The sequence below is a fragment of the Eubalaena glacialis genome, chromosome 13 (assembly GCF_028564815.1).
Source record: "Eubalaena glacialis isolate mEubGla1 chromosome 13, mEubGla1.1.hap2.+ XY, whole genome shotgun sequence".
In the NCBI taxonomy this organism is placed as follows: Eukaryota; Metazoa; Chordata; class Mammalia; order Artiodactyla; family Balaenidae; genus Eubalaena; species Eubalaena glacialis.
Window position 1 is genome coordinate 55,072,905 of NC_083728.1, and position 27,019 is coordinate 55,099,923.

A 27,019-nucleotide genomic window follows, 5' to 3' on the forward strand; every position below is an offset into this window, starting at 1 on the left:
ATATTTTTAAATAGCACTATATATATTTTTATGTACTGTATACTCATATCAAAACCTGCCATTTCTATTAAGAAGCTGATAAGTTACTCTCTAATTTCACAAATTATACCATAACTGTGAAAATATGGACAACTATTTTATATCTGTGCTGCTATATAAGACACTTAATGTTTATACAGAGAGGTGCAAGATAACAGAGGTGAAGTAATGGGAGTTGACGAACATTTCACCTGAATTTCCACCAGTCTTTTTCTCCAGCCAGAATCATCTTGATACCCTCAGAATATTCTTTTAGAGATGAATGTGGTGTCTGTTTCTTCAATAAATACACATACACACATTTTATGTATATGTGTGTATATACAGTTCTACAAGTGTATATAAAGATATATACACATATATACACACGTGTATATAGTCTACACATGTATATATATTTCTGTGTGCACTTATACACACATGCACACATAACGTCCTTTGGTTTATTTTCAGACTGTTAATGTGAAATGAAATTTTGATGATTTCCATTTATTTTTTCTTTAAGTCTAAACTGGTTTAAAAAGACCTTTGCAACATGTAATAAATTTCTTTTAAAAATCATAAATAGTATTACATTGTAAAGCATTCTATAGAGAAGGTCATATGGTGTTAGAGAAGACAGAAATTCATGCCAACGTGGGGGGAAAAAGAAAGAAAATGGGTTTTCCAGACTTTTCCCTTCAAGTTGCCACCTTCAGGGGATGGAATCTCCTGCTCTTGTGTTGCTGGCTTTAAGGAAAGGAACTCCAGGCTGAGCTACCCGCTCCCATAGGAAGAGAGAAGTGTGGACAGAAGTGGTTGATCAGTTCTTTGGAATCAAATCAAACTAACACATCGTTTCGTGGGAGCGGGTGGGCATTGGGATTGGTGATGAGGAGCCAATCCTCGAATAGGAAAACAAAGTGACAGCTGCTCAGAAAGCATTTCTATTTGGTGATGAGATGGGGTCTCTGGGGGTTGACTGGGGAAGAGGGTGTGTCACCTTTGGATTACATGTAAAACCCCCTCCTGACAGCTTAGCTGCCGAGATGGTAACTGAGTGCTTCCGTACAGAGGGCTCCTCCTGCTTCCTTCGGGCCTCAGGTCACCGGGGGAATGAGCTGGCTTTTCCCCTCTTCAGCAGAAGGGGCTCCATACAAAGGGAGGGTCCACGTGAGATGGCTGCCCCCTCGCCCTTCACACACCTCTTCTGGAACAGAGGCCGTTTCCCCAACTCATCGGAGAAATCACAACATGCAGAAGGTGTTTCGCTCTAGTCATGTGCTTTGGCAAGCAAAGCCCAAGCAGAAAGCTCTCGAAGACACTCAGCTTACCTCTCACTTCCATCAGATTAGGAAGCCCCAGAGTGACTGCAGAAAAGGAACATTCCTGTGTTAAAAGCCACTAAGCTACTCTTTCCCAGAAGTGTTGCCGTCCTGCCTTGCCTTTTTTCTTTTGGATAACTATGGGAGGAACCCCAGAAAATTGGGGCTGGGATGAAGGCTACACACACAGGGTAATTTGGGCATCTCTAGCAGAGTTTACCATCACTCAGAGCAGCAGCTGGTAAAGGGCAGCCAGGCTACTGAGATTTTACATGTATCACGCCGGCCAAGTGAGACTAGCTACGACGTGGGCGTTGGTGGTAAGATTTCCAACCTTCATGCTTTCTGACTCTCTCTTCCCCATCTGGTAATTAGGGCACCTTTCAGTTCACGCCACCTTCATTTACGTCCCTGAAAAATCTTGCTAAAAGTCAAAACATCTTTCCCCAAAGGATTTACAGCATCTGTGCTTTAAGAGACTCAGAGCTCACCTCTGTTATAATCTTGGATTCTCCTTTTAAGTAACAGGTCCTCAGGTGAGACCGTGAATAAACGTCCTTGGAGTCACCATGCCTGGCTTTTTAAATGCATTCCCTTCTATGAAAGAAACCGAGGGGATAAGCTGTCCCAGGTTTGTTGGCAAGATATCACCTATCTGAATGACAGAAATAAAGAACTTCGAGTCACAAATAGGACAGAGGTGTTGGTGGGAACACTGTATTTGGGGCACAGAATAAAAAAGGTTGCTTCCATGGTAATGAAAATAATCACTGACAGTGAGCGAAGCTTCGGAGCAAGAAGTTGGAATCGCTTGTGTGGGGGGAGGTTCGCTGCTAGGTGCCCGGCGGGGGCGGCGGGCTGGCGGTGGGGAGAGGGTGCCGAGGGGCTAGTTCTCGCCCAGGATGCTCTTCAGGCTTCTCTCCACCGCTTCGTCCAGCTCGTCCTCCAGCTCCTCCTTCTTGGACATGGCCAGCTTGGACTGGTAATCCCTCACCACCTGGTCGATGTACGGGGCGCTCTGCGTGCCGTGCAGCATCAGCGTCCACTCCTTCAGCACCCCCTTCTGGGGCGCGCTCCCCACGAAGCCCAGCTCCAGGGTCCAGGTCCCCCGGGCGTCTTCCCCCCAGGTGTGGGTGGTCATGAAAGGCCACTTGTCGAAGCCCACCTTGGCGTCGTCGTCCCGTGGCCGCCGGCTCAGCAGGATGGACTTGGTGCCCATGGGGGACGTCATGTTGATGTTCAGGTCCCCTCGCCTGGTCGCGTTGACCGTGACGACAGCTTGCACGTGCTCCAGGTAGCGGACGAAGTTCTCCTTCCCCTCGCAGGCGGCGGTGGTGAGCGTCAGCACCAGCTTGCCGGTGGGCGGTATTTTCCTGAGGGCAGAGGGGAGGAGACCGTGAGGGCTGGGCACACTCTCCCAGGGGCTCTGGAGGCAGCTCCGGGGAGCGGGGAGAGCAGGGGCCCTGGGGTGAATTCTTTTTTTTTTTTTTTAAGGTAGCTGAAAACTTTATTAGAAAATTAAAATTTAGAACTATACAGTAGGGACTTCCTTGGTGGCGCAGTGGTTAAGAATCCGCCTGCAAATGCAGGAGACACGGGTTCGAGCCCTGGTCCGGGAAGATCCCACATGCCACGGAGCAACTAAGCCCGTGCGCCACAACTAGTGAGCCTGTGCTCTAGAGCCCACGAGCCACAACTGCTAAGCCCACGTGCCACAACTGTGGAAGCCCTTGCGCCTAGAGCCTGTGCTCCACAACAAGAGAAGCCACCACAATGAGAAGCCCACGCACCGCAATGAAGAGTAGCCCCCACTCGCTGCAACTAGAGAAAGCCTGCGCACAGCAACGAAGACCCAAGGCAGCCAAAAATAAATAAATAAATAAATTTATATTAAAAAAAAAGAACTATACAGTAGGTTCGCATTAGTTACCTATCTTATACATAGTATCAATAGTGTATATGTGTCAATCCCAATCTGCCAATTCCTCCCACCCTCTTCCTTCCCTATTGGTGTCCATACATTTGTTCTCTCTGTCTGTGTCTCTATTTCTGCTTTACAAATAAGATCATCGGAGGAATGGATAAAGATGTGGCACATATATACAATGGAATATTACTCAGCCATAAAGAGGAACGAAATCCAGGGTTAACTCTTACACTTGCTGAGTGAGCCTGAGCAAGTCACCCACACTCTCGGAACCGACTGTGTGTGGACGGGGCAGGCAGCAGATGCTGTGGACACCGTTCTCGCTTCTCCTAAATCACTGCTGGGTTTGCCTGCAGCTGAGGCTACTGTGGACCCTGACTGCATACACCACGGGTATCAGCTACTCCCAGCTTCTCTCCTGGAGCCTTTCCCTGCCTCCTGGGAGCGTCCTCAGCCTGCGTGCAGGCTGGCCCCAAAGTGTCAGGGATTTAAGCCCACAGGGAAAGACCCCTACCAGCGACTGATGGAAGGTGGTGAGTACATACACCTGGCTTCCTTGTTCCCGGTGGGGACAACTCAGCGTTGCCCAGGGTGGCAAGATGCCGGTCAATGGAGCATCAATGCATCTTTATTGGATTGCTTCCTCTTCCCCGCCTACAGCGGCACCTCCTCACTTGTTTCCTGAGATCATCTCTCAAAAAATTGTCAGTACCCAAGTCCCATCAGGGTCTACTTTTGGGACAACCCAGACTGAGACAGGAGCTCATATACCTTTCTTTTAAAGTACTCACTACCTTGATAAGGAGAAATTATTGCTAATGTGATTGTTATCACTATCATAAAAAAGCTGAAATTGGGTTAATTAATCCTAGTGAAGAACAGTCCTGTGACAGATCAGGGGAATTTGGGGGTCTCTTCGGTCATAGAGTTGGAGCCCCACGGACGGTCAGTCTAAGATTCCTCAGCTGTCTTTCCATATAACCGATCTCCTTTCTGGAAGTGGCCTCCTTTGGAGGTGAGATGCTCAGAGGTTCTTGCACTAGAAACATAATACAGGAAACTACATTTGAGGAGTGCATGGTATAATGGAAGGACTCCAGACTTCAGGAATAAACCTATTTGGGTTAGAATTCTGCTTCTATGCTTAGCGGTCAGGAGAGCTTGAGAAAATTTTTCAAATACTTTAAGTCTCATTGTCATTGTGGGTGGGTTTAAATAAGACCATGTAGGAAAACACTGGGCACAGTGCCTGGACCATGATACTAGCTCCCTTTCTCTGGCACTTTGTCTTTGTTAATATCCTCCCTGGACATGGCTTTTATTTTGGAGCATAAAATGGTGTGTATTTTTTTTAAATTTTTATTTATTTTATTTATTTAGTTTTGGCTGTGTTGGGTCTTCGTTGCTGCATGTGGGCTTTCTCTAGCTGCGGTGAGCGGGGGCTACTCTTCGTTGAGGTGCGTGGGTTTCTCATTGTGGTGGCTTCTCTTGTTGCGGAGCACGGGCTCTAGGCACGTGGGCTTTGGTAGTTGTCGCTCACGGGCTCTAGAGCGCAGGCTCAGTAGTTGTGTCTCACGGGCTTTGTTGCTCCGCGGCATGTGGGATCTTCCCAGGCCAGGGCTCGAACCCGTGTCCCCTGCATTGGCAGGCAGATTCTTAACCACTGCACCACCAGGGAAGCCCATGGTGTGTATTTTTAAACACACATCTTGTAGAATACATCTACAAAAAGATGCTGGTCATACACCCAGCTCAGAGCCAAGCCTTGGTTCTACGTTGCCCTTGGAACCAAGGCAATGAACCTGGGAGGGCTTGCTGGAGCTCCCCTGCAGCTCATTGATAAAGGCAATACTCTCCCAAGGAACTTAAAAATATACACATAAACAGTCTCATGGACCGTGTGTGCTCTGCGTGGACTCTGGCCACGGAGATCCATTGATGATGCAGGGGTGGGGGGTCCCCAGCACCAGGCTCTGGGGAAATCATCCAATTTGGTGGAAAGCAGGCATTAGGCCAGCTTTGGAGGTGTGAGTATGGCAAGCCACTACCTGGACCTCTCAAAGAAGATGCTACTTACTCAGAACAGGGTCAGAAACATAACAGGTGAGCTGATAAATGATTAATGATCACATGGGCTCCAGCCCCTGGGCAGAAAGCTACATGGGTAGACTAAAGGTCCAGTTGTGGGTAAGGAATTTGAACTTTCTGAGCTCATTTTCCTTACCTGTACAATGGGGATATGACTTCCTACCTTGAAGAGTTGCTGTGAAGATAAATATAGACACACACTCATATACGTTGTACATTTACAAATGTCTAGACCAGTGCTGGCCAACAGCACTACCAATTCCTGCAAGGACGAAAATGTTCTGTATCTGTGCTAATACAGTAGCCACTGGCCACATGTGGCTTTTGGGCACTCGAAATGTGACAAGTATGAGTGAGGAACTGAATTTTTAATTAATTAAATTTAATTTTAGTGATCAATTTAAATTTATTTAATTTCACTAAATAGCCACACGTGGCTAGTTGCTTCTGTTTTGTATAGCACAGATCTAATTGTTGAGAAAATAATTGGAATTTTGCCATCCACCTGGGCAGGTTGGCGTGGGAACAAGCACACACACCTGTTAGGATTCACAAATTGTCCTAGAAGCCTTGGGGTTGGGGTGTGTGCCAGGATCGGAGGCCCCTCCAGGGACCCCTGGGCCCCCGGGAGTCTGGCTTGTTTAGCACCTGGGGGACTTGCCGGCTCCCCAAACTCCCATCCCCACCTGCCCGCTGAGGGCGTGGGGCCCTGGGGAGAGGACATTCAACTGCACTCTTCTTGGAATGTTACGTCACTTTGAAATTGACTTGAATTGTGAATTCCAGAGGCAGCAAGCTTGGTAGAGAAAAGAGAACACCACCCCCTCTCACAGGCGACCTGGCAGCGGTCGGGAGAGCTGGGGAGCAGCTCTCGTGGACGTTTCTTACCCTCTTCTTGCTGCTTTGAATGTTCTGACTTTCCTCCAGTGCCATATATTGCTTTTAGAAGAAAAGGAATACAACTCATTCTTATTTTAAAAGAACAGGGACAGGTGTTCAGGAAAAGTCAGTTTATCAGAAGGTTGCAGTAGGAGGTGGTTGTTTGAGGAACCAAAGAGGCTCTTCAGAGACCCTGATCTAGCCACACAGCCACGTTCGGGAACACACTCGCTGCTGAAAATGCGGCACCCATCAGAAGGTGTGAGCTACTCTCTGCGCTTTCAGAAACAAGCACAGAAGCCTGGTGCTCAAGTCCTATAAAGACAAACATGGCTTATATCTTTGTGTTACTGCGTGTTGGTGCAAAATGAGGGCCCAGTGACTTTGTGCCTAGAAATAGGCGTTGCTTCCCAGGGGGCCCTTGGAATGCCCTTTGGGTTCTCAATCCTCAGCCGTATGATAAATACAGTTACGAAGCTGTAGTTGTTTTGCTAGAATAATAATAGTAACAATGGCAGCTGCCCTTTCCCGAGTATCTAAAACACCTGCCATGTGGTAGTCACTGAAGAACACTCAACAGGGGTCACTCGATGTTTGCTCTTCCCCATGTCACAGTGTCAGGTGGGCATTAACCCACACAGAAGACACTGCAGCTCAGAAGTGACCAGTCCACAGCCACCCGGCCAGCATGGTGTGGCCGAGTACACCCTCTGCTCTCTCTACTATGCTGCTTCAGGCATTCAGATCAGGTTTTAACGTTGATCTCCAAATTCACTTAAAATCCAGAGTTCGCCACAGTCTTCAAGGAGCTGAGTGAACAGGGGAGGGTGGAAGTGGCCTGTGCCTGACAGCGTGCTCTGGGGACACGCTGGCCGATGGGGCGGCCTGGGCTTCCTCTGCTCACGGCCCTTGGCTGGTCCAGCACAGATGCTCACAGCCAGTTCTATTTTTCCCTTTTATTTTAGTCAAGCATCCTTTACAGACTCTCCTGATAAAGTCCCTTTAGAAAATTGCTTTTCGAATTGACTGCTTCTCTGGGAAGATGAGTGCTGAGGAAACTCATAACCCTGACGGTTGCCACTCACCTGCTCGGAGGCCGTTTCTGTGCAGCCCTGCATAGAAAGTGGCAGCTGTCAAGCCTGCGGACCCCTCCGTCCCAGCCCCTGAGAAGTTGGATTCCTGGTGATAGGGCTTCCTCTGCCAGAGGCATAAGCTGGCCTGGGCATTGCCCTCAGGACCCCCTGCCCAGCCTCTGAGTTCTTCCATGAGCACATCTGTCCCAGACCTCACTCACCTGCATCTGAGAACAATTCAGGTGTGGATGGACGAGGGGACACAGAGCCCTTCCAACAAGGCTGCCTGCTCCCTGCCCCTGAATCTCCCTGGCTGGTCTGGTTGTCCTATTGCCACCGTGTAGACATCTTCTTGTGCCCAGGTGATACTGGCTAAATGTTCATTCATTCATTCATTCCACAAATATTGATCCCATGACTACTAAGTTCCAGGCGCTGTTCTAGGCCCTGAGGACACACCAGCAAACGAGACAGACTAGGTCCCTGTCCTCCTGGAGCCCAGCTGAGTTAGTGCTGAAATAGTTCTCGAGTTTCCTTTCATTAAAATAATGCTGCTGAGACGACCCACAAATCTCAGTCTTCTGGACCTTACCCCAAACCTTAGAAATCAGAACCTCTGTGGGGTGGGGCGTTGACATACGTATTTTCACACACCAACCAAGAAATTCCTCTATACTTTAAATTTTTAAAATTGCTGTCACAGTATATGTGTACATGTGTATTTTGTTTGGAATAAAATTGTCTCAACTAACAGAAGGTCATTTGGGGAAGGTAAATTCTCAACGGATTTGCATAAAAACCTGTAAGAAATATGTTTTCTACATAGACAAGAACATCTATAGATATTGCGAAATAAATTTAACCTAGTGAATCAACTGAAATATAATAAAAGACTTTTCCAGATTAAAAAAAAATAATGCTGCTGACATTGGATAAGTTCCCAGTTAGTTGTGAGCCATTGGGACGGTCACATCTCAGGGCCTCAGATTCCTTAACTAAAATGAGGCATCAGACAGCCTATTTCCAGTGTTGCCTCTGGCTCCAAATTCCAGCCTGTACCTGGATTATGACAGAATGTTCAGTGCACTCGGAATTGGGAGAGAAACGGTCATTCATCTCGGCATACGTTCCGCATCTCCCTCCCGCCTCCGCCCCACAGAAGCACAGAGCGTGAGGATCAACAGAGACCCATCGTGCTTGTCCAGGGCAATTGCGGAGAACAAGGTCTGATATCAAGGTGAACCTCGACTAAGCAGGCCCCAGTGCCTGTTCCGCTAAATACTGCAACCGTGCCACCTTCCTGTTAATCTCGAATGTAGCCAGGATGCAACTAACTGTACATCCTGCTCTGGTCACACTGCCCATGGTCCCCACCTGCTGTGGCCCAGCATCCGCAAAGGCACAGACGCTGTAAGTCTTCCCCTTGGCAATCCCTCTTTGTAAATCTCTCCCTCTTTGCAATAAGGGAAAGAAGTTCCAGGCCCCAGGGCTTTGTAGACTGGATACTTTGGAGTTGTGCAACACTGCAGCTCTGCCTGGAAGCTGGTTGTCCCTGAATCAAATCCAGTGCATCTCGGGATGACGCAGAGAGGGAATCTGTTATGGTCACCAGTGCAGTGGTGCCATCTCTGGGTATTTTCCACAAACAGCAGTAGAACTGCTGCCCCCACTTACTCAGGGTCCTGCACGGAGCCTCCCACACAGTGGAACCTCTCAGGCACAGTTTTCCAGTCTTTGGCCATTTTCACCATGGCGCCTGCGTCAAGCACCCCGTAGCCAAAGAGGTGATTAAACTCCAAGCCGACCCCGTTCCTCCGCCACTGATGGACCTCGTCATGAAGCTGGTTCCGTTTGGAAGTGAGCACGGTCAGATGCTGCATGTCTCTCCAGGTCAGACCCAGGCTGGGTACCGGAGGCAGAGTGTTTGAGAGCAAGGGCAGGGGAAGAGGGGGGAGAGAGAGGGAGAGAGACACAATGACTAAGGTAGGACATAGACCCCTGTTAAGATGTTGAAACATCTATGAACCCACAAGTCAAGGGAGGATTTCCATGCACTACTGAGAATATAGGTATAGATATATGTCAATTAAAAATATCTTGCCTTTCTTACTTAAATACATTTCAATTGCGATATCTAACACACACTGGAATGGCTAAAATGAAAAAGACTGACAATACCAAGTGTTGACAAAGATGTGGAGCAACTGGGTACTTTGGTGATGGAAGTGTAAGTTATTGCAAACACTTTGGAAAATGGTTTGGCTCTATCTTCAAATGTTGCCCATGTGCTTAAGCTATGGCCCAGAAGTTCCATTTTTAGGTATGTATCCAACAAAAATGTGTGTATGTATTCACCAGACATATACGTTTTGGAATGTTCATAGGCCTAAATTATGAAGTCCTCAAATGCCCATCCACAGTAAAGTGAATAAACCAATTGAGGTGTGTTTATAGGAGGTGGAACACTGCACTGCAATGAGAATGAACTATAGCTACTCAGAATAACAGGGATCTCACAATTGTGTGAATCTCACAATAAGAATTCTGACCCAAAGAAGCCAGACACAGAGGAGAACATACTGTATGGTTCCATTTGTTTAAAGTATAAAAAGAGGTACAATGAATCTGTGCTGTCAGAAGCCAGGTTAGTGGTTGGTCTTGGGGTGGCAGTGCCTGTAAGGGACACAGGGGGCTGCTGGGTGCTGACAGAGTTCTGTTTCTTGATCTGGGTGTTGGCTACACAGGAGTGTTCCATGTGGGGACATGAAGCTGTCAGTTCTTCAAGGGCAGAGACAACAGCTTCAGCATATTTTTCTCCCAGTGCCCAGGACAGCCCTCGGCACACTCTTCGTTCAGCAAATAGACAAGTTTGCTTGCAGACTTGTCTTTGGAAATTAATGTCTAATAGTCTGTGCTATTGACATTAGTGTCAATGTCTGTGCTTTTCAAAGTGTAAGTCATGACCCGTTTGTGGGCTGGGAGGTCAACTGATTGCACAGGCTATGTATCTTGGCTGCACAGTAAAACTGTCTGGTGGGGACATTTAAAACCCCACTGCTCAGGCCACATCTCAGACTATTTAAATCAGAATCTCTGGGAGTGGGACCCAGGCTTTGGAGATTGTTAACACTTCCCAGGTCATTCCAGTAGACAGCTGAGGTTGAGAACCAGAGATTTAATGGATGGGGCTATCACAAGTGGAATAGAACAGAAAAGAATAACAGTGTGCACGTAATATGGGAAACTCTGTGTGTGTGCGTGTGTGTGTGTTTGCACACACTCGTGTGTGGTATTGTGGTATGTGTTTGGGTTGCAATGCAAAATTAATTTCTCACTGAGAGTCACGGTCACAAAAGTTGGAAAACCCTGCACTACGGTTCTCCTTAGAATCAAATGATTCAAAGAACACCATCACTCATTTGATAAAATCTCAACACAGGCAGCATTCATTGGTTCAAAGTTTCAAAACAGAGTCAAAAGATGATAGTGATTCATATGTTCTTGAAATGCAGACCTTCAAGTTCTTTTCCCATTTAGGTTTGTACATAATATTGAGCAGAGGGAAGTCCAGGAAGACCTTCAGCTTTTAAAGAGAAAGTTTCAAGGAAGGTCAATGCTTATTTGAGAAATTCAAGAACATATCTTGGACATATGGTCCCCTGGACATATGGATTAGGTGAACAGTGTGAAATTTCCTGAAGTTGATTATGGCTGAAAGCTGAGTGTTTTGCTGGAATAGGATTCTGAATTCATTTAACTCAAAAGTGTCGATAAACGAGGATCTGGTGACCTCAAGGTGATCCAAGGGCTGGCTGGCAGGTGGAGCATCTCTCATCTTTGCTAGGGGTTCTGCTGCAAAAATGAGCCATGCTTCTAACCCCACTAGACGTTTCTCCGCGGATTTATTCTCATCGGGTCCATAAGAGAGAAAGAATGTGTTAGAACAAGGATGTTCTACTTCTAAAATAAATCAGAGCGTGCTCCATACTCCAATGTCACTGAATTTGTGACACCATTTGAACCACCATTTGTTTATGTCTGGAAAGTAAAACAGAGTCCCTCTTATTTCCCCATTCTGAGCAACTTCTGAATTGATCGAAGATACTATTGTGTAAAATAATTATTTCATCAACGTGCTTTAGGCTTTAATCCTACCATAGCAGCTCAAGGATTGTAGGTGATACCTATTAAATAATAAAAAATAAATTTACAGAATATCTACAATATAAAAGTCACTGTGTTCAGTGCTACAGGACAAGGAACATGACATTTTCTCAAATATTTTATATAATAGCTGGGAAAGTAAGACAGATATATGGAAAGGTATCGTGTCCAGGCTCCGCACTAGTTCCGGGCAGGTCGTAGGAAGGTCCCTGCCCTCTCAGAGCCTACAGCCCGGGGGACAGACAGACAACTCAATATTTTAAAAGGTGGGGGGGCTGTCATGCCAGGGGAGCCAACAGTGGAACCCTGAGTTATCCCAGCCAGGGAGTCTCACAGACTGCGGTCCTGCATCAGAACCTGATGGGGACTCGTGACAGATGTGGATTCTTGGCCTCAACCTCAGGTCTCTGGAATCGGCCTCCTGGAGGCTGTGGGCCTGAGGATGTGCACTCAACACAGAGCGCAGGTGATGCTTCTGCACACGGGGTTTGAGAACACGGGTCTGAGATGGCGGTTCACAACCTTGTCTGCACATGTGAACCAACGTGAACACAATGACGAAGTCAGACAGGACCCAGAGATGCTGATCCCATGGGCCTGTCCAAGCATCTGCCAAAGGCTCGAGCAAACCTGCTTGGGGCGGGGGTGGGGGTGGTTCCTAACTTCCTGGCGGCACTGGGAGTGCTTGTTAAAACTGCAGCTTCTGGAGACTCTGAGTCTGTGGACCTGGCGTGGGCTTGGGTATCTGTTCTTAGCAAGCACTCCAGGGATTCTGATCAGCGGCAGATTTGAGAAACTCTGGTCCAGGCGGTCAGCAAGGGTCTCTCAGGAAGCGGTATTTTTAGCTAAGGTCAAAGGGACGAGTGGGAGTGACTGAGTAAACACAGGGAAGGGGAGTTCCTAGGGAGAGAAGGTTCTGGAAGGAAGGATCTAGAGGCGGGAGAAGGCACGTATCAGCACAGGAGGTTGGGAGCCCTGCGTGAGTCAGGGAGGTAGAGCCAGGAACAGAGGCGGAGAGGATGACACAGTAGAACGTAGGGACTTTATCTTAGTGACAGACAGGAAGGACAGAGAGACCCGTGATCTGATCTCCAGAAACATCATCAGGGAGAAGGAATCAAGACATGGGACTGGAAAGCAGGACCACACTAGTCAGCGGATGCTGCAGGAACCTGGCCCATGAACAAGTGACCACGAGGAACGAGCCGGGAGCTGTAACAAGGCCATGTGCGAGGAAGCCCTGCTGAACTATCAGTGAAAATGGTGACATCTGTGCAGTTGGCAGGGCACCTATTGGCTGGGTCCAATCGCTCATAGGACCCTGTGATGTTCCGGGGTAAACGTTCAGCTGTCAGCAGACTGGTCCTAGGCCACTTGGGATGGGCCATCTGCCTCTCGGTTCAGAGAGAACGTCCCTGGAGGTCAAAGCCAAACCCAAGGCTTCTAGATAAGATGTGAGGACAGGCCAGAGCTCCAAGGAGAGAGGTCACTCAGGGTCTGGCCAAGGTGGCAGCCGTCTTGAGCAAGAGAGTGTGGGATCTTGGAAAAACCAGTGTGAAGCCCAGGGAGAGACTGGCCCCACATGGCTGGAAGAGGAATCTTGCACCAGGGAGACCTCAGGATGGGCTGCTTCCTCAGCCTCTAAAGCTGGTCCTGGCAAGTGAGTTTTTGCCTATGAATAATCCATAGAACCGTATCTCCTACAGAGCCCTGCACTTGCGGTTGGTGTACTAACTTCCCACTGGTGCAAAATAGTGACCTTTTTTTTCTTTTTTTTTTTTTGAGTTCCCTATTTGTGAGGATTACCCCTGAAAGACCATTGTTTTTCAGAGTTCTTCTATTTATGGTATCAAATTCTCTGGACCCCAATTCACATTTTCCTCCTGATAACCAAGACAGCAAAGTGAATTTAAGGAGAGAACAGCTACAAAACTACATTTCCCATCCTCCCTTGCAGTCTGGGGTGGCCATGTGACAGTTCTGGCCAATAAGAAATAAGTCTCTGGATGATTTTTCAAAAAACTTTTAAACAGGGATCACTCAGCTGGTGGATTTCTTTTTTCCCTTTGCTTTTCCCCTCTTCCTGCCTGACATGTAAACATGATGGCTGGAGCTCCCGTGGCATCTAGATAACACGAAGGTGTAGAAGAACAGAAATCTAGAGACAGAGTCCCTGATTCTCGGTGGCCACCCTCCACTTGCCCGGGCTCCTCACCTCTGTATTATCTTCTGCATGACAGAAAAATAAACTCCTTCATAAGAAACTTATTAAATTAAATTAATATTCTATTTTAAATATATTGTTATTATGCTATTAAAAAAAAAAGAAAAGAAAAGAAAAATAAACTCCTGTCTCAATTTAGCTGTTGTTTTTGGATTCCCTGTTTTCAGTCTAATACGGGCACCTAGTCAGAGGCAGGGTCCGATGTTCATATTCCGCAAATGGCACCTGAGTGCTAGGTTCATAGAGCCCTTGCCATACTTCTGGATGCCACACACTCCAGGCCACAGACCAGCACTGGGCTGGCTGCTCTTGTAGTCCCTGAAAAAGGCGTTGAAAAGATGGATTCCTGGGCCATTCATCCCTAAGGATGTGATTCAGTGACTTTTGGCTGAGTCTTGGGAATCTATCATTTTCAAAACTCCCCAGTGCTCAACTTCACTAGTTATCAGGGAAATAAAAATTAAAACTACAGTGCAATTCCATGGAATACCCACAAGAATGGCTAAAGTGTAGAAGACAGATAATAGCAAATGTTGGCAAGGATGTGGAACAGCTGTAACTCTCAAACACTGCTGGAGGGAGTGTCAGCAAGTGCACCAACTCTGGAAAACTGCTAGACCTGCACCTATGTATAACCCATGAGCCAGCTTTTTGACTCCCTAATATACATCAAACAGAAATGCGTCCACATCTTCACCAAAAGACATGTACAAGAATGCTCACAGCAATGCTACTCACAATAGCCCCAGTGTGGAAACAACCCAAATATCCACTTATACAATGGAGTACTATTCAACAACAAGTATGAACAACCTATAAGCACACACAGCATCATGCAGGAATCTCTCAGACATAATCTTGAACCAAAGAGCACACACTGAGACTTAGGTAGTGGTCTGTTTCCTGATTTGGGTGCTGGTTACATGGATCTGTTAATTTACAAGAAGTCTTTGAGCTGTACCTAATATTTGCGCACTTTTCTCTGCATCTAGTAGACTTTGATAGAGCTCACATGAAAAAATCCATCCCTTGGAAGGTCAGTTTTGGAAACACTGTTCTAGTTCAGTACATGGGCTGCTTTACTATGGATGGTTCTCCTGGGTCACAAGTTTGCCTCTTTTGACATCTACCCCTCAAACCCAGCTCAGCCCTCTTGAACCACCCAGAAAGCCTGGGGTCATGGAGAGAACCCCAAATATCTGAAGGCAGCAGTAACTCCCCACTAAAGAAATTCTCCGGAATTTCTCTAATATTGGTCTCACTGGGAAATGTGAGCAATGTTCCCGACAGCTCAAGAAGGCATTTTCAAGCATTTGGCAGAAAACCATTTTATGAGATTAAACAACAAGGTGATGACTGGTCAGGACAGAGGCGTGGTTTCCCTTTGTCCCCTGGAGCCATGGGGGTGGTCATTCTCCCTCTTCCATGGTCCCGATGGGAATGCATTTAGACAGGATAATTTGTTTACTGTATTCAAGTTGCTTTGGAAAAGCTTTCTTATTGGACCTCTGGGTGGGAAACAGCCTCGACTGCTGCCACATATGTCACCAAGGACTCCCAGCTGCCTCATCCGAAGATAAAGAGAGATGAGCTGTAGGAAGTGTTCCTGGAGAGTCTTTCCCTCTTCCGCCCTCTGGGCTCTCTCCTGGGGCTATTTCATGCTGAGCAGTGGTTTCAGCTCCTGGCTGTTGGAGCCTCTTGGCCCACAGAGAAGCCTTGGAGTTTACTTTCCCAGGTGGGGCTCTTAGCCAACGGCCGAACAGCACAAGAATATGGCAGCCCAGCTCCCTTGCCTTGATGTGGAACAAACTCTGAGGCATAATTTACCCTCCAGAGCTCTCCCTGGGCTCAGGCTGAGGCCAGAACTTCTGAAATCGCATCCTTGCTCGGCTTCGTCCGCACCCCTAACCTGCTTCCTCTCCTCCCCAGTGGTCTCTGCCGGGAGCCCTCTCTTAATAAATCGCTTGCATCAAACTCTAATCTCAGGGTGTGTTTCCAACTCAGGTGATTGGTGTCCTGAGGAATTTTTGAGGACTGGCTCCCAAGATGGGCTTAAACCACCTACTGCCAGGTATCATTTTTTCCCTCTTTATGGCGATAGAGAGCACTCAATTCATGACCATTGCTCCAAAACAAAGTGTGCCTAAGTGGTGATTGCATTCTTTTCTGTAAGGAAATCTGCAAGTGTGCTAAAGAATGGAGAATAATTGGTGCAGAGCCCATGAATCTGTTTAAAGTTCCAGCAGCCTGCTCCATTACTTTGATGTATGTAAGGGGTCACTCTGTAGGCATATAGGCCTGGAAAAGTGACTTTTGCTTGCCAGAATCTAAGGAAACTTTGAGTCAAGTTCTGCCCTCTTAGATTTAAGGGGAGACCAGGAACCCCTTCTTGTTCCCTGTCCTCTGCGAGGCTCTGTGGCAGGCAACAGCCTCCCTCTGTTTGTCTGCTCCCAGCTGGAGTGAGCGAGGCCAGCTCAGACTCCAGGACCCAACAGGCCCTGAGAGGAACAGCTTCATGTTCAGGAAATGCACATAATATGTGAGTAAGTTTTGGTCTCTGTGCTTAATAGGAAGGCTTTGACCAGTGTCCATCTCTTCTTTCCTAAAATTTCCAACTGACTTTTGTTAAAAGAATCAAAGCTTGGCCTGGTCCAAAAGAGAAGTCACTCCCAATTTGGGGCCTTATCTGTAAAAGGAGAATAATGATGTCTTTTCTGCTTAAAGGCAGAGGGGTTGGACTAGATAATCTTTTGAAGTCCTTTCCTATTCTAGGAATCAGCTCTTACCTCCTTTGCAAGTCAAAAAATGCACTGCATATGTGCAGAGTCAAGCAGGGCTGCCTGAAGAATGATGCTAGAAGCTCCGGTTGCCTAGCAATAGCTGACAGGGACGGGAACTCAACTTCCCTTCCCCAGGAGCCTGAATTCAACATCTTCTTATAAGTTGCTGGTTCTGTATTCTCGGATAATTCCCTGCCTAGCGGGCATTTGCACTTACACCACATGGGTGGTGCCTGAAGCCACAAGTTCATTGTTCAAACCCAAGGCCAGCCTCTGGTTTGCACTAAGAGAAGACAGGGGAGTGGGTGGGCAGGGACCTCTGCTGATGCTCAAATCCAAGGTGGGTCCAGCTGTACCTCTGCGGAGGTGGTGAGAACAGAGGGGATGGTCTCCCCTCTCTGGTAGCTGGATGGTTTCCCAGCAAAGCCCATTTCTTGGTCTGTATTGTGTGACTTCGCCCACCTTGCCTCAGTGTTAAAATGAGTTCAGCCTTACAAGTTAACAAATCTGGAGTGAGAGCATCCTGTTTAACACATGTTCTGAAAACCTTGCTGGATACCCGGCTTGGCAATGGTTTTCCTTCATTTAGCTGTTTGGGAGTATTATTAGAGTAAAACAGCCACAGGATCCATAGAAGATAAAAGGGTGTTTTCACCAAGAAAACATCTATGTGCCTCTATGTGTGGTTGGATGTTGGGCTCTTGTGCTCTCTCAGGGATGTAGTTTTGTGGTGTGTGTGTATGTGTACGTGTGTGTGTGTGTGTGTATCATTTAGCAATGCCCACCAGAGTTCATTGGCCCTGACTCTTTACTGACTCTCACACCCACTTTTGCCTCTGTGGACACCTGGTATTGGGTGGGGAGACATGTCTCAGTCCACCCTGCAGAACCGGCCCTTGGTCCTGAGCTGGAAACATACTTAGCCTCTAAAGCCAGTGCAAACACTCCAGCTGCCTCGGGAGCAGCCGCGGATGTCCCAGAATGCCTCAGGGTGCAGTTGCCGTACAAATCTGTGGTTGCCTGGAGGGGAAGACAGTGAGTAATGAGTGAGTCACACTGCTTTAAACCCAAAACGACATGGAGCAGAGGATTTTCTATTTCTTTTACTTGAACTCTGCCTTGTTCTGAAGAAGATTAAGATGAAGGTAAGGATAAGCTTAGCACCCATGTATCTATTTTGCCAGGCATTTTATCTGAGTTTCCTAGTAGCCCATGCAAAAAGGGAAACACAGTCAGTTATAGTTACAGTGTCCACAAGATAAAAGCAAGTCAGTTGTTCAGAGAAGCGTATCTGCAGCTATTCTAGAGACCAGAGAGACATTTATCTTCTGGATCCTAAAAGGAAACATCATAGGTGGAAAGTGACGAGCCAATATCACCGCCATAGTCAAAGCAATGGTGAGTTTTGTTGCATTGGGATTGGCTCGGAAAGCTCACGGCCAGTCCATCAGCAGTTTCTTTTCCCTTCAGGAAAAAGGGGGACATTCCCAAAGAGGAAAGACAAAACGAGCTCAGCCACAGTTTGCCTAGAGGGACAGGCCGTTAAAGAGAAAGTGTTACATTCTCTACATCTAAAATCCACGGAGAGAGTCTGGAACACACTGAGCAACACATCTGATACATGAGTGATCACCCCACGGGAGGCTGATCAACTGAGTTTTAAAGGATTTTACAAAGAGAAAATCCCCATTTGCAGTGTTTGCGAGAGCCAGGGTTTTCATTAAGATCATTTATAAACCACGAGAATACTCCTTCCTCCTGTTTGTCTGTAGGCTCCTCAAGTGGGCCTATTATTTTGGGGGACAAAGTATCAGGGAGATTTAAAAGCATCTACTTGCGGAAAATGACAATATTCAAAGAGAACTCAAGGCCCCTCCCCAGCCGTAGTAGAAAGAGAGTCATAGGCAGGCGTTGAGGACCAAGTGATACCATTGGGAGGCTCTTGGGGCAGGGAGGGGGAGCTTCTAGGGGGAGGAGAAGCCTTACAAACAGAACAGGATTGGGGCGGCTCTCACTCGTCCCTTTCTGCCCATGTAGCTTGTAGGATGAGAGAGGCGAAACCTCCTTCTGCGTGGGAGGAGCTGACACGATCTCCGTCCTCCCCAAGACCAGGGGGAGCCCCAGGCTCATGGAGGGAGTCAGGCTAAGGTCTGTGTCTCCTGTAGGTAAAGGGCTTCTCCTGGGTCACGTGAGAGTCTGGCCAGCTGGTCAGGTGGAGCCCAGGCAGGCACTTGGGACTGCAAGACTAGCTGGTATTGGTGACTGTGTTCCTCCCAACCCCAGAGGAGGCGGTGGCCAGGCAGGATGTATCTCAGCGGGACTCCTGAACCAACCACTAGATTCCAGGCTTGGAAGACTGAGGAAAGGCCCCTATGTGAGTGAAATACCCAGAGAGAGGAGGAGATCCAAAAATGTTCGTTATGCTCTACAGACATATATTTCTAGGGGCCTTGGAAAATTCACTATGAAACCTCGGTGCCCAGGAAGGAAGAGGTGCTCAAAGTGCAATAAACAAGTTTGTGATTCCTAACCTTTTTGTGTTCTCAGTCATGGACCCATTTTAAAATATGCTGGAACACACGACTCTTCCTTTGAGAAGACACACATGTGCCCAATTTGGGGGGTTTTATGGACCCAGAAAAGTCCGTCCATGGATGCTAGTTTTAAATTACTGTAATAAATGAATGAGTTCTTGGCTCAGATGGGTGCAGGTGTGATGCCCCAGTTCTTAATATTAGTTATCCTTATAAGTGACGTGCTGGGGGCAAACCAGCGTTCATCATTATTTGTAAGCCAAAACAATGAACAAGAAAATCGATGGAACATGAGCAGGAAGGAGGTCATCATGTTCTTGTTTATCGTAGGCCTCTACCTTGATAACAAGGCATCATCAGCCTGGAAGAGGGTGGATCTCCCCCCGGGGATAGGCGCTGACTCTTTGAGGGAAGAGGGGTGGGGAGCTCCTCCTCCCATGACGTCACTGTGTCTGCGCATGACGTCAGGAGTGTCCGCCCACCCGGCCTCGCACTCACCACGCCGGCCTCGGGGTTGCGCTTGCGCCCGTTGCTGAAGGTGGAGGCCAGGGTGGAGGAGCAGCTCTCGTCGTACAGGGCGGTCCTGCCGTCGTTGATGGCCGAGTTGATGGAGATGGTCCACATGCTCGAGGCGTAGCCGTCGCAGTTGCAGTCGTCGTAGCTGCCGCCGTCCCCTGAGGCCCACACGTAGATGCTGCCTTTGCCCCCTCGGCCCTGGTTGGGGGGGGGGGGGAAGCGACAGGGAGAGATGCACGGGCTGCAGGGGGTCCCGCCGGGGCTGGGGTCGGGGTCCGGGTGGGGCCCTGGGCTTCTTCAGCAGCTGAGTGCAAGGACTGGCTTCCTTTCTATCTGCCCTTGAAAACCACTATCCTTCTGGCCAGGCACCGTGAGAATTTTTCTTTTCAGGAAGGATTCAATAGAAAAGTCATCCGAATTTACAATTTAAGCTGGGGATAACAAAGTGAGAAAAACTGGAAGAATCTCCTTAAAACTGACAAATGAACTGCTTTTAAACATAGTACATTCTCATGGTAAAAAGTCAAAGTATATGGAAAGGAAAATGGAAAAAAAAAATCCCCCTGCATGTAATTCTTATATATTCTTTCAGGCATTTTTCAGCAAAAATGCAAACGTACCTGTATATTTATATCAATACTTAGCTAAATAAGATATAAAAGATATTTATAGCTCCTATTTTATATATTATATATATTTTATATAAGTTTACATATATATGTAGATATTGTAAGTATAAAATACACATTTTACTTACAGATTATATATATGTTGGTGTGTGTGTGTGTGTATGTGTGTGTATATATATATATAAAATACACTTTTTTTTTACTCAGTTGGATCATACTAGAATTCTTTTAAGCAAAATATTATATATTGTACCTGTGTAAGGGAACACCAAATATATAAATATAAGAAAGTCTAATATGATCAAGTAAAACATACAGCAAAAATAATTTTAAACATAATGATGTGCACAGTGATTACTACCATATGCTCATTAGTTATAACCAGCAAGCTTAGTTGTAGGTACCCACAGTTTGCATTGCTTTTCTGTTTAAACCACTTTCTTAGTGCTTCTGTTTTTCTTTTCCTGTCCTCTGTCTTCTAGGAGAATTCTCTCTGCCTCCACAACCTGGAGTGGCTATTCCTTCTGGCTTCCTACCTTCTGACCCCAGGGGCAGGAGGGCCGGGCTACCCTGCTTTGCCCCGCAGGCTGGGTAGGCGGTGAGGAGGGCAGGGATGCCGTGTGGCAGGTGAACAGTAGGTGTCCAGCCTGGCCAGGACGCTGGGTAACTCTCTAGGGCGAGGACACAAGTAGAAATCACAGCAGAGAAAGTCTGTCCCTGCGCAGCCACCAGCGGTCCTCGGTCCTAACTCAGTGGTTTAAGGGCGGTGACGCCAGAGGAGAGAGGATGATTGGGTCACCGCCAAAGTCTCTCTGCCTCCTGACAATGAGAAGTGACATTCTGATTGCTTCTAACAGGACTTGGAGTTAATTAGCCTGTGACTGACTGAGTCAATACATCAACAAAGGTTGATTTAGCCACTAGCTGAGAACTGTCTTCAGCACCTTGGTATATCTGTCCTGGAAAACTCTATCCAAACGAGCAACTGCTCTCGGAAACCAGGACACAGAGGGAAACAAATGCATCATCCTTACAGCTGGTGCAGGAGATCACCCTCTCAAGCAGACTCAGATTTGGGCTCAATGTCAAGAAATGGCACCCTCGGAAAGTGAAACAGACGTGAATCAGGGTAAATGGGTGAGGCTGCCACCTGAGGAATCTTCCTCTGAACCAGCCCACAGGTGGGCTGCTAGTGAGACAAGCAACCTTCGCTAAAAGGAAAGCAGTGCTAAAAGCATTCTCAGTTTGGTGTAGGGAGATGGATTGTGCCTCTAAGTTGTCAGGCTTTCTCTGTATTCATGACCCTTTACTGCATGATTTGCAGCCCTGCCCATCAAGAGGAGAGGTCTGTTTCCCACTGCTTGAATCGGGGCTGGCCTCCTGTCTTGCTTCGGCAAACAGGATGTGGTGGGAGGTGGTGCTGTGTCGGTTCCAAGCATTGGTCTCAAGGAGCCCTACCCACTTCCATTCTCCCTCAGAGCACCATGGGAACCAACCCGAGTTAGCCTGCTGGTTGATGACCGACAGTCCAGTCAGGTTCACTGTCACAGCCAACAGCTGCCAGACAGAGGAGGCTACCTCAGACCAGAAAGTCTGTAGCTAACCCCACAGCTGACCACAGATGCATGAGTGAGGCCACCTGAGATTAGCCAAGGATGGCCCAGGTCGGCAGACCTGTAGACGCATGATAAGAATTAAATGGTTGTTATTTTAAACTACTGAGTTTTGGGGAAGTATGTTATGCGGCTTTGCTCACTGATACACAGAGATACTCTTCTATCAGCGTGTTTCTGAAGAGTAAGCAGCAAACATTTGTTTTGGATGTAAGACTTGCCCACAAGAATACGTTGATTGCTAGGAATATTAAACTTCATTTTCCTAAGATGTGTGTGTGTGTGTTTACATGAGGCAGTAATAATTATATTCTTGCTTCTAATGATTGGGTATCAGCACCAAATAGTCCCTGGCTTCTGGGGAAGATGGGCCACTGAGGAGCAGACCCTAGTTCTGGGGGCAGATGAGTGGGGGGGGGGGCATCTATAAGAGGCTGAGAGCTGGCTGTGGGATGGGCCTGTTATCAGCATGCCACACTTCCCTGTTGAAATGACATCCCAAGATCCACTTCTGCCCCCCAGCTTCACCTGAACAGCAGCTGGGCTGAAACCAAGATAGAACAACTGTGACCCACATTCAAGCAATCATCCATTGGAGGGTATGACAGATGATAATCGCAGCAAGCACTTCTGCAGCACTTACTGTGTGCCAGGGACCGCTCTGAGCACTTTACATGGTAACTCACTGCATCCTCACAACAATCCTAGGCAGCAGCACAATTCATACCAGCCACACGAAGGATAAAATACTTAGGAAGAAATTCAACAAACTAAAAAAAAAAAAAAAAAATAGGACTTTGAAATTCTATGGAGGGACACAGGTGGAAAGACACATCAACACTGTCATGTTCTTGGATAGAAAGGCAGCATCACAGAGATGTCAGTTCTCCCCAAGTTAACTTACAAATTTAACTTGATCCCGACAGATACACTGCATTGATAGAGATACTGCCACGCTGGGCAGTTCAACAGAGGGAATTTTATCCAGGGAGCAAGTGGTAAAGAAGAGCAAAACCCCAAACGGGGTGTGGAAGGGTCACCCAGAGATGAGGGGGTAGATGGCCCAGAGCCTGCACTGTGCAGGGGTGGGGTTCCTGCTGGGGGTCTCCCGCCCTTACTCTGTAACGCATGCTCAGTGGAGATTGGTGGGCACACTTGCCCTCCATGTTATTCCGGTTGACGATGGAATTGCCTTCTCTGCCTCTCCTACCACTCCTGCTTTTTTTTTTTTTTTTTTGGCAAGTGCATTTAGATGAAATTAAATATGTGGTGCAATTCCACTTTGAATTCTGTCTTTGTATTAGTCTTCTGGAGTATAGCGGGATTAATGTCTCTCAAAAGTTTTCACAAAAAGAGAATTTTTCGCCAAGGCACTACTGGCGGTATTTAACCACCGATGTTGTCAACCAGGGGTGATTTTGTGCCCCAGGGGGCATTTGGCACCGTTGGAGACATTTGTGGTGGTCACAACCAGCATCTAGTGGGTAGATGTGTGTGGTGTATGTATTATTAGCATCCAGTGGGTGGAGGCCAGGAATGCTACTAAACTTTCATAACGCATAGGGCAGCCCTCTGCCTCCTGTCCCCACCAGCCACCAACTAAGAATTATCTGGCCCAAGTGTCAACAGTGCTGAGGCTGAGTCTTTGCTGTAACCTGTTGGCAAAGGACAGTGAGTTGGAACTTGCCGATTTTAAAAGCATAGCCTAAAGCAGCCTTTCACAGACTCACATTTCTTAAAAGTTCTTGCCGATTTTGTATTTTGCTTATAATATAAAATAATGGCACAAATTGCTTACCATCGGCTGTGGTAAAGTTCCAGCTTGAGGCTGGTGCGGTGGCTCTGTGTACCCTCAGCACATCACCTGTCCCAGGAGGTGAAGATCCCGCTTTGAGAGACTTGGGGCTAAAGTGAGTCGGTCCCTTCATCCTCCCCAGTGCCTAGTGACCCGGACTAATGACCCCCCTCCCCAGGCCCTGGCCCAGTGGTGGTATCTGCCTGCAGACACTGGTGAGGCCAGCCTGATAAAGTTTGTATCTCCTAAACACTCAATTACACTCATTTTTATTTTCCAGTCACCTTGACATCTTAATACAACATTGACATACTTTAAAAAAGTCACTGTATTTTTATAATGAAAACCATATTCATTGTGGAAGAACTGGAATCTAGAGCATGAAGAAGAAAATAAAAATCCTATGTGATCGTCCATGAACAGAAAATCACTGGTGATATTTTGTGTATTCCTGCCAGTTATATATATAAATGCAAAGTATAAGAACAGGTTTAAGAATGAAATTGGGATCATAAAGTATGTCCACCTTTGTGGCCCTGCTTACAATGTATTTCTCACTTACCATTACATTATTAACATTTCCTCACATAATTAAATATTACTCTACGTTATAAGTTTTTATTAGTCTTCTTAAATAGCCATTCCATAATTTATTTACTCTTTTTCTTAGACATACGTGGAAGGCTGTTTCTAGGTTTTAAAGTGCTGAAATGAACATTATTTTATATACGTCTTTGTATTTCTGTTTATTTCTTCAAGCAGAGTTTTTAAAATAGGGAATTTGGGGTGAAAAGGAATGAATGAAGATTCTTGATCCATAGTGCCATATTATTGCTCTTTATACGGCTTATTAATAATTTATATTTTCACCAGCAGTGCACAAGAACTCCACATCCAGGCCATCTGGGTCAAGATTTAGAATCATTAAAAAAATAGTTTTTCCAGCTTGGTGGACAAAACTGGTACCTCATTGTTTTGAGTTATATATTTTTTTCCACTATCAGTTGAGCTTATCTTTTTATACCTTTACTACTCATTAGTATTCTTGCTTTATAAATACCTTAGTAAAGCACCAAGGCCCCAAAGATAATGTCCTGTACCTATTTTTTCTTTCATGATATCCTTTTTATTGATTTGTTAGAGCTCTTTCTATATTAGAGACCTTAACCAAGTTTTTGTCATCTATATTGCATATATATATTTACCCACTTTTTTCTTTTGTATTTTGCATTTTGACTTGCAGAAAAATTTCCACTTTATTACTTATGTCTATTATTTTTTACAAATATATATTTAAATACCATATAAAACTATGTATTGATTTACAAGCACTGCTTTTCTGTACTCACAGTTCATGGAACAATTTTATTCAACCTATTCACAAACACATTTGACATTTGTGTGTTTGTCCTCACAAGATCACTGGTCACCTAGCAGTTTTTCTGGGCTCATTGTAGTAGTTGTTGGCGCTGATTGTCAAATATTCCTAGCTGCCCACTGTCTAGGCCCATGATAATGCCCCCTTGTGCTTGGGTGGGGTCTTGTAAGCTGTTTTAATCAGTGAGTTGTGAGTGGGAGTGACAGATACATGGTATCATTCCTCGGCTGAACCATTTACCGGTCAGTGCCAGCTGTGCAGAGCTCTTTCTTTCCCTCTGCACAGTGAGTAGCAATGTCCCAGGTGTCGGCTCTGATCCCCAGGAGACTGTGGTGAGCAGAGCCTTCTACTGACCATGATGGCTGAGCAGCTGATTGAGAAATAAACCTTTGTGCTTTCAGGACCCTGAGCTTTGGGGGCTGTTTGTTACTGCAGCATAATGTAGCCTCTCCTGACTGATACAGTTCATCACGTTTGGTTCCATTTAGTTTATATAGATATAACATTAAAAAAAGATACAGCATTAAAAAAAGCTCTCTCTTTTTAATATAGTCCCTGAAATATATATATTCAGGGAATATAATATAGTCCCTGAAAATTTTATCCCAAGCCATAAGTAGCCATTTGTATAATATTAGAACAGTTGCTGTTTCCACTTTTCTCTAAATGTATATTCTGACTCTTGACAGCTTAACCACCTACTGAATTGCTTTTTGCTTTTTTTTTTTTTAGTGTGAATAAAAACCTTTTAATTTGAAAAACGTTAAGTGTCACAAAAACTAGAGTGGATAGTATAATGAATCTCCCTGTATCCATTGATCAGCTTTAACAATGACCAGAGTTGCAGAAATTTTGAAAGGTTTTATGAGTAATATTTACTACTCTTTTTTGTGGGGGTAAATATTTCCTCTTTTACGTATAGAAAGTCCCTCTCTGGCACAATATCAGTGATTGCATTATATTTCTGTGTAGCTGTTTTATGTTTTCATTCTTTATTCCCTTCTTTTCTGTACCTGGAATGTTGGGGGTAGTGGTGAAGTCACACAGCGCCTTAAACAAGGGTGACAGATGAGTGGACCCCTCCTGGGAGCGGGGACTCACTCTCAGAGAACTGCTGGTCACGCCTACAGGGAGAAGGGGTTGGTCCCAATTTATGCCCCTTCAAAAACAGATGCTGAGACCAGGACTTGGGGGGCGATCTCAGGAGGCACAAGTGAGCATGAGATGGGCATAGGGGTGGGGGGAGGGAGAAGGGCCAACCAAGTGTGAGCTGATGAGGAGCCTCCCCCCAGCCTCTGGAGACCCCCGAGAACCTGCCCCCAGGACAGCGCGCCGTCGGCCGCCCCACAGTCCGGGCTGCGCGCCCTGGGACTGGGAGCGTCTCCCGTGGGGCCGGCAGGTCCTCAGGCAGAGGCGCAGGGAGAGGCAGCCGGTGACGCGCAGGAAGCCGCCCCCGGGCCAGGGGACTGCAGCGCCTGCCTTGCACCCCTGTGGGTTCCACGGAGTTCAGCAGGAGTGGGTGGGGTGTCAGATCCCCAAGACAGCCGAACGGAGGGTGGCACTACGTAGCCTCTGCTTAAATCCTTCACATGAGCCCGTGTTTCACCACACCTGCGGTTGCCCCTGACTTGTCCTGCCGTATATCCACCTTGGAGGTAAGGCTCCTGTGCCATCCTGTCTCTTTCTAGCAGGATCCAAACACGCCGTGATGAACCTTTCTGATGTCACGGGGGTTGTTGAAGGCTTATGTCCACATCAGTCCCTTAACCTGGTGGTTGGGTTTCTCCCTGGGTGCAGATGGGTCACCACCATCAAGAAGGCTTAAAGGTGAGTGACAACTGCTGCGGTTTGCCCGGGATTGGGTAGTTTCCTGGGAAGTGGGGCTCTCAGCACAAAACCCGGAAAAGTCCCGAGCAACCAGGACGGTTGGCCACCCCACCTGGGGCTGGCCAACTCTTAGGAAGGGTCACCAGAAACCCGCCAGCTTTTCCTCCCGTTTCTCCTTCTCAGAAATGAAAGGAGGGATTGTAACTGCGAAAGGCATCTCAGAGGCCGAACCGCAGATTCCGAGCAGCA

The 27,019-nt window shown here is 46.8% G+C and overlaps 1 protein-coding gene across 2 annotated transcripts in view; it reads right to left on the bottom strand.

The window, feature by feature from the left end:
- Positions 1-2,229: 2,229 nt before the first annotated feature.
- Positions 2,230-27,019, bottom strand: part of PCSK2 (proprotein convertase subtilisin/kexin type 2) — a 211,065-nt gene continuing 186,275 nt past the window's right edge. For both annotated transcript variants that reach the window (XM_061208708.1, XM_061208707.1), the window contains 4 exons: positions 19,511-19,726; positions 17,398-17,498; positions 8,985-9,212; positions 2,230-2,716 (listed from right to left, as the gene is read on the bottom strand). In XM_061208708.1, the coding sequence (XP_061064691.1) occupies positions 2,230-2,716; positions 8,985-9,212; positions 17,398-17,498; positions 19,511-19,726 (1,032 nt within the window). The remainder of the gene's footprint in view (positions 2,717-8,984; positions 9,213-17,397; positions 17,499-19,510; positions 19,727-27,019) is intronic.